Source organism: Myotis davidii, unplaced genomic scaffold, assembly GCF_000327345.1.
Source record: "Myotis davidii unplaced genomic scaffold, ASM32734v1 scaffold840, whole genome shotgun sequence".
NCBI classification, from domain to species: domain Eukaryota; kingdom Metazoa; phylum Chordata; class Mammalia; order Chiroptera; family Vespertilionidae; genus Myotis; species Myotis davidii.
Window position 1 is genome coordinate 265,408 of NW_006291973.1, and position 8,538 is coordinate 273,945.

Here is an 8,538-nt window from a genome sequence, read left to right on the forward strand (position 1 = left end):
TGGCTGGTGGGGGGAGTCTTCACGTACAGCTGCTGATCCTCAGAGTGTGTGGTGATCAGGAGGCTGCTGTTGCTTGGATCTGTGGCACTGCATGGTCTGGTCAGTTCTTCAGGCTGCCCCCTCTAGGCTCAGTCCTCCGTGATCACAGAATCCAGATCTCAAATCCCCCGGTGCCAGGAATCCCGCGGATCTCCTTTCCCCAGTTAGGGGATGTGCCTGTCCCAAGAGACGCGTCTGTCTGCCACACGGTCTCCCTCTCCAGGTTCTGTCTGTATCACTTTTAAAGTGAGTTTTATTGCACTTTGTTCTGGGTGTGTCCATATTTCTGTAAGATGAATTTCTAAAAGTTGAATTCCTTTTAGTGAAATTTATATTTCAAGGAGGGTATGATTTAAATTTTGATAAACATCTATGTTGCAAAATTTTGTTTTACTAGAATGTTTCCAGTAAATATGTAAGGAAGTCTTTGTTTACTCACATATTTTGTGTTACTGGGTATTACCAATCATTTAAATCCCTTAATCTAATAAACCATGAAAAGACTGTTTATCTTCTATGATTATGTCATGCAGACAAGCAGGCAAAGATATGTGATATGTCAAGCCACTGTAGATTTAGGTGATTTATATAGGCAAGAAGAATGCCTAGCTGGTTTAACTCAGTGGATAGAGCATCAGCCTGTGGACCAAAAGGTCCCAGGTTTAATTCCAGTCAAGGGTACGAAACTTGGTTGCAACCTCTTCCCTGGCCTGGGCCCTGGCCGTGCAGAAGGCTACCAATTGATGTGTTTCTCTCACATTGATGTTTCTCCCTGTCTTTCCCTCTCTCTTCCACTCTCCCTAAGAATCAATGGAAAAATATCCTCGGGTGAGGATTAACAAAAACAAATTAATAAATAAATAGCAAGAGTAAGAGTAGTCAAAGACATCACCTCTCCTTGTCCCACACTTCCAAAGGAGCTAGATAACTGTGACATGCGTTGTGGTACACATCATTGTTGAGGAGCCGATTCTAGATGCAGCTAGAAGGACGGGGTTGGAGGGTAGTCTGCAGCTGTATCCTGAGCTTCATACCTCATCAGAAATAGGAGGTTATGAGAAACTATCTCATGACAGCCTCCCATGGAGACATGGAGGCAGGTGGGAGCTCCTTACAATCCTCTCATCCTTCTGGTTACCAACTTGATCACAAGGCATTCTACCAAGATTCAATAAGCTGCAGTTCAAGCCCAGGGAATTAGGATGGGTCATACAGCAGGATGTTGGAAGTTACTCAAGATAAAGGCAGGACTAGCAGTAGAAAGGGAAGTCCTGAACCATGTGAACAAAGGGAGGTATTGGGTAGTTGGTGAATGGCAGCAATGAGGACAGGTAGGAAGTAGCCAAAAGACTGTATACCAGAGAAACAAGGTTTTATGAAAAGGTAGAGAGGAAATGGCCTAGGAGGGGTAGTGAACCTTATATCTTTCACACACACACAAATAACTGAAACTGGCATAGACCTAAATGTAAAGTGCAAAACTATAAAACTTCTAGAACATAGATGAAAATCTAGATGACCTTGGGTTTAGTGTTGAGATTTGAGATGCAACAACAAAAGCAAGAGCCATGAAAGCATTGCTTGGGATACCCAGTTTCTCTAAGTAAAATAAATGTATCAGGGGATCTGCAGACCAGGACCCACACCAAGGAGAATGCATACTGGGGGATACCTAGCACCCTGGAAATGGAATTGTGGACATTGGCCAAAGACCTTGTATCATCCCAGCTTGCTTAGTCCAGCTGGACCAGTCTGTACCAGACTCCTGAAGGGGAGAAAGCAATGAGCTTCCAGGACCATCCAGATGTGTATTTTACCACCTTAAAATATTTGAACACAAGAAATCTTAACACTGTAATTTTTATTTTACTATTGCTTGTTCATTAAAATAATTCTGCTTCCATTTATTTTTAAGGGACATTGCTACATTTGATAAAATCATAATTAAATTTCATTATAGGTATCTATTAATATTATTTTATTGATAGAAGCATGAAAAAAAGTTTAAAATACAGCTTCATCTGATTAAGTCTTGACCATAATTAAGAAACCTGAAGAGGAAAGGTGGTATTCATGGGTTGGATTCCCAATAGTTGTTTAGTGGCACAGTCCCAGTCTTTACCCAATTCAAGCCGTTGGCAGATAGATGGATATTGTCCTTCAGTTCTTCTAACCCATTCACTTGCTTTCTTTATTTTCTCAAAAGCCCAGGGAATATTCCTAAATTTAAAAAAACAATGTTTCCATCAATTTCAGAATATAATTAAATATGAAATGTAATGTGGTATCAAATCTAGCACATTAGCTCTGACAAAATAATTCTGTCAAAAATTAAGATATTTAAGAAAAATAGTTCTCTTTAATACTTGATTAAAGTTCTTCTACCAGCCTGACATGCTTTAACTTATTAAGTATATTTTTAAGTATATTATACCCATCACTTCCCAGCTTCCACTGTGCACTACAGACTTCCTCACTGCCTCCAGAATAACTCAAGCATCTTCTAGCCTTTATACATCTGTTTATTGTCATTCTTTTCCATTCTTCTCCATTTAAATCCTATCCATTTTTCACATACAAACACAAATCTATTTTACAAACTAGGCTTCCAATTCTCTCTCCTTTCACTGAACCAGGAATTCTCAACTTGGCTAGTTATTTTTGCAAAATGACTGAGAGTCACACATAAAACTGAAACTGGCATATATTTAATCCTATCACATAAACTAACTAGTAAAATGTGCATATCAAAAGCTTCAAGTTTGTGACCATTAAATGCTATTGAATATTTAAGACTGTCAAGTATTCAGGTCTATTTAAACCTAGAAAAATTCTGAATTTTTAAATTAATATTAGCTGCTTCCTCTTTTGTCATCTTCTCAAACTTATTAGTAAACAAGTGGTAATATATATTAAAGTTTTAAAATTCTGTGGGGGGGGGACTAAAAATTTGAAAGATTCTCTTCATCTTCCTGATTTTTTCCCATATAAACCGGGAAAGGGCCATCAGAATAGTGTGGTGGTTAAGACCTGGGTTCAAATCCTAATTCTGTAATTATACAGTGGTGTCTGTGTGATATTGGGCGCCTTTCATTCCACACTGGCAGTCTCAGTTTCCTCAGTTATGATAATGATATGAGATTCTGTGGGTGTGTTGTGGGGATTAACAAAATGCATGTTTAACAGTCCCTGGCACAGAGTAGGTAGTCAATAAATATTTGCTGAATATCATGATGCCATGAACATACCAAATAGCAACAGGCCTGAAGTGGTTAAAAGATCTGTTTCTCAATAATTATTAGTCTACTAATAATTATAGTTACTAACTATAATTATACTACTTATAGTTACTAACTATAGAAAGCAACAAAACTGACTTTAAATGTTCTCACTAATCAACTGGCCTTCCTTTAATCCAGATCGCCTTGAGACTTCTGACTGACCCTCCTGATAAGTGTGAAAATTTTGTTCATACACCTCCATGCAATGCTACTACATTAACATTATGTACATCATGAAGTAGGAAAAAGAGAAATAAAAGTTTTAAATAGGCAATAAATAGGAAATAAAAATTATAAGTTTTATTTATTACAGTTCCAGCAAACCATTTTGCTCTCACAGTAACAGTAATATAGTAAGAGCCACATTTTACTTTTTAAAAATCTTGCTTTAATACTTTGTGATATGCAATTCAAAAGTAGGTTCAAAGTTGTTAATACTTGAGCTAGAGGCTGTCATAGCTGTAGAAGATCAAAACAGAAGTGTCTCTTTGTAAGAGGGTAAAAATAGGTCTGTTCATTTATTTTAATTTCATCTGTAAATATGTACCTCTAAGGGACAAGAACTTTTTCTTAAACACGACTCTTAAAATAGTTATAAATTATTCTTAAATATCACAAAATATCCAGGTAATGTTTAAGTTTCCCTAATTGTGTCTTTTTAATACAATGGATTTTGTTCAAATCAGGATCCAAACAAGGTCTACACATTGCCTTTGATTCATATGACCATTAATTTATAGGTTCTAATTCTCTCCTCTTTTTTGTCTTGCCATTTATTTCCCGACATCCCAGACACTGCTGAGCACATTCCCACGTATAATTTAACATGTTTAAGCTCTATTCTCTGATATTTAATCTTTATTATGTAAAATATTTACAGTTTCTAAGTCAAAACAATAAAACAACGTATATTAGGAGAAACTTAGCTTTCATCCTTGTGTCCTTCCTCCTCCTAGATAATATTTTTATTAGTTTCATTAGTTTTCCCTTTATCTTGCCTTTAAAAAGGACATACGCAAATTACATACGTGTGTGTATGTATGTATATGCACATGCGCGTGCACAAGGGTAGCCATTTGCATGGGGTATGATGGAGTTCTGATGGGTAAGGGATATTCATATGTGCGCTTGAGGCCTCTTGTGATAACAGGGGTCAGCCAAGGGCTAGCAGCCAGGGACCGAAAACTGGATCTCTTCACACTGCAATATTTTGGCATAAAACTTCAAGTCATCCCATCATTCTAAATTTGAATCTGGTCTTCTAGATGGTTTTGAAGTTAGATTTGTCAAGGTAAAACTTTAGAACATATTCTATTTAACGATTTCCTAGTTTAATTTATAACTTTTAAAGATTTAGACTTATAGCATATGGGTTTGCATTTGTATTTTTGACCTAAGCCTGGTTCCAATAATCATATTATGGATCTTCCAAAAACATATAGAATCCATATACTATAGTGAAAAGAGTTCTAAGCCAGGTGCCAATGATATGGACTCCAGTGTAAGCTATACTTAAACTCTCTGCGTTTTCCTGTGCAACCAAAGAGACAAATATACTGTGTCGGCCCTGCCAACAGAAGAGTGCAGGCGAGACATAACCTATGAACAAATTCTCTTTGTACTTACTACAATTCTGTGTGGCTTCATATTAGGTTTAGTTAAGAAATGGTTGAAAATATAAGTCATTTGCTTAGTAATATAGTTAAATGGAAAACACTAGTATAGTTAAATGTTAAATAATATTTAAAAATATATAGTTAAGTGGAAAAAAACCTGTAAATTGAGGCGTCATCCAATTTCATCAGGGATTTGAAGACTATTCCAGCTTGTTCCAACCTGGTACGAAGAAACTGCAATACCAGAAATGTGGCAATCAGGTCCAGAAGTCGTTCTCTTCCTTTTATACCTAAAAGTGGAAAACTCTGTTATGTTTACTGGAAACTACACCTCAAACTATGCCCATTTATAAAAGTTCTATGAAAGAATTATAATATTATAAAACCATACCATAATAGCAAATCACAAAACTCACTGTTACTTTTCAAGGTCCTTAATTTGTCTGCTATTTAAAAAATGAGGATGATTTGGAACATGTGCCTGCCATATTATCCTGAAGGTTGTCAGGAAACTGAATAAGATTCAGTCCTCCCCTCTCTTGCCATCTATACATTTAAAAGCCTAAGGAACCGAGCGTTTGACCGGTTGCTATGTTGTACAATGACCACCAGGAGGGCAGATGCTCTGACCAGTAGCGATGATGTGCACTGACTACCAGGGGGTAGACATTCAATGCAGGAGCTGCTGAGCTGCAAGTAACTTGGCAGCTGTGGTTTTTGGGTGATGCACTCGGAACCAGAGAGGGCGGAGCCTGATTCCGGGGTGTGTCACCCGAGAACTGCCCTCTCACAACTCAGGACCCCTTGGGGGATGTTGGAGAGCCGGTTTAGGCCTGATCCCCGCAGGCCAGGCCGAGGGATCCCACCAGTGCACAAAATCGTGCACCAGGCCTCTAGTCTTTAATACCATCGAAGCATGAACTAAGCAGAGAAAAATTCAGTTTCTAGACTTCAGCTACAAAAAGCTCAAGAGAAAACCTAAATACACAACAAATAAACAATCAATATGGCAGACCAGTGTATCAAATTATTTCAAGTTCTGACTCTATACTTTGATCTTTCTAAATAAGGTCAGATATACACCTCCAGCCAAACCAAGTACTTCTTTCTTGTGTCCTGCTTGCCTCTTTCTATAAAACCTTGCACCCTTACTTTTCTTTTTTTTTGCTGAAGAGCCAGTTTTATTTCACACTTGACAGGGGTGTGGTAGCATCAGTACTTACAGTGCATAAGATCATAAAAAACATGTAACATAAAATCAATCCCAAGTAAGGCCAAGCCCACACCTTCCCAGGGTCCCTCATGGACATAATACATATATTACTGGAGGTAAAAACAACAACACATCAGTATAAACAAAATACTCTCAGACCAAATACACATCAGGTACTTAATACTGTTTAACATAACATTTTAAAGTTATTTGTTGAGTTTAGATTATTTCAGTAGTAAATAAGCATTAAAAGTAAACAAACCATTAAACATAACACTGATATTTACACCATCAAGTAATGTGAACATTCTCCAAGTTTCCTAACCCTTGGGAATAACAATAATTTTATTTGCATTACTTGTGCACATTTGTCAACTAGAATAAATAAACGAAAGGAGCTCCGTGATATCACAGGTTATGGGTCATGCTGATTTATGATGATATGTTGTCAAGTCCTCCCTATAATGCTGGTTAGCACAATTCAATGGATCTCCATCCCCTAAACCCTACAAACACTTTCAACTCACCCTAAAGACCCAAAAGCCCACAGAATTTTTGACATGAACCTTTCCCCTTACTTTGTAGGTCTCTGGAGTTGAGAGGGGAGGCTGCTCTCTTCATGAAGTATGAAGTAAACATTTTTAATTTTTTATTTATTGATCGATTTTAGAGGAAGAGGGAAAGGAAGAGAGAGAGAGAGAGAGAGAGAGAAAGGGAAGGAGGGAGAGACATGTAGGAAGCCACCCATTGTCTTTACTATCAGAGAAGTGTAAACAAGGAGCCCGGAACCCTGGTGAACCTTGAGCCGTATCCAAAATTGAATAAAAGGTTGGCAAGGCCTTGGCACCAGTGGAAGTCCTTCCCCTTGTGTTGGGCTTCCCACCTGACCCCCAATATTTCCAAATTATTATTTCTTGTCTCGTCTCTGTCATTTGCATGCAGCCCTTCTCCAGATCCCAAACCCTGAACCACGCAGGACGCAGCTCACACATGACAGAGGAACATTGATTTGTTGTTCCACTTAGTTATGCGTTCATTGGCTGATTCTTATATATGCCCTGACCAGGGATCAAACCTGAAAAAATAATGTATTGGATGATGTTCTAACCAACTGAGCTACCCAGCCAGGGCACTGAAATAAAAAATTATTATATCAACTTAATTGTTCTCTTTGATTATTTTAATAATACCTACAGATAACCAGCGTTATCCAAATCAAGATATATTATGAAATAACAAAATTGAAAATGGAAGTTAACATATACTGGACCCAAAAATCAAACCTTTTATATTTTTTTAAATGCAAGCAATGTATTTGAAATGACTTTATATAATGGGTTAGATTTTAAATGATGCTATTTTTCCAATCTTATGTTTTATAAAATCAAAATTTTCACAGCTACCTTGAGGGGGTTCAGAACAAAGCCACCCCAGAATGCGCCACTTGGGCATGTGGATAATTTTGAGCTGAAGGTAAGCAAGACTCAACAGACTCAGGAAAAGCTTTATATGTCCCCCAAACTGCCTAAAAGAAATTGGAAAGGGGCCTGTACCAGGAAGAGAGTTACTACCAGAGCTAACTATTTCATCTAAGAGACTTATCTGCATGTCTGGGCAAACAACTGTTTATCAGACATTGCCTCTTCTCACCTACAGATGAACTGCCTCTTCCACTTTGAAGACCCAGACCACTATTCCTTTCCTTAGTTCAGTTGCCTGGCTGCCTTTTATCTGATATCTTTGCTGGGTTTTAATTCCTATAGGTGCATATGTATGTACATAATTAAATTGTTTTTCTTTTGTTAATCTTTTATTATGGGGGTCTTAGCTAAGAACCTAGAATGGTAGAGGGCAAGTTATATTTCCTCCTCCACAATCTTCATCAATAGAATATAGTAAGTCATCTGATAATTTCCCTGGTAAATTATCTTTATTTCCATCTAAGATATTTGATATGTAGTAGCATTGTTTGCATCATTATAACACAGCCACTGAATGTTTTTTTAAAATATATTTTTATTGATTTCAGAGAGGGAAGGAGAGGGAGAGAAAGATAGAAACATCAATGATGAGAAAGAATCATTGATGGGCTGCCTCCTCATGCCCCTCACTGGGAATCCAGCCTGCATGTGCCCTTGACCAGAATTGAACCTGGGACCCTTCAGTCCACAGGCCAATGCTCTTTCCACTAAGCCAAACTGGTTAGGGCCTGAATGTTTTTTTATTATTTTATTTTAATTTTTTAAAATATATTTTTATTGATTTTAAAGAAGAAAGAAGAGGGAGAGAGGGAGATAGAAACGTCCACGATGAGAGAGAATCATGGATGGGCTGCCTCCTGCAAGTCCCTCACTAGGGATCCAGCCCACAACCCAGGCATGGGCCCTTG

At 37.7% G+C, this 8,538-nt stretch overlaps 1 protein-coding gene across 1 annotated transcript in view; it reads right to left on the reverse strand.

The window, feature by feature from the left end:
• Positions 1–1,882: 1,882 nt before the first annotated feature.
• PARP4 (poly(ADP-ribose) polymerase family member 4) overlaps positions 1,883–8,538 on the reverse strand; it is a 116,201-nt gene continuing 109,545 nt past the window's right edge. Inside the window, exons 33-34 of the mRNA XM_006765331.2 lie at positions 5,094–5,226; positions 1,883–2,259 (exon numbers count right to left, since the gene is read on the reverse strand). Of these exons, the coding sequence (XP_006765394.1) occupies positions 2,082–2,259; positions 5,094–5,226 (311 nt within the window). The 3' untranslated portion in view covers positions 1,883–2,081. The remainder of the gene's footprint in view (positions 2,260–5,093; positions 5,227–8,538) is intronic.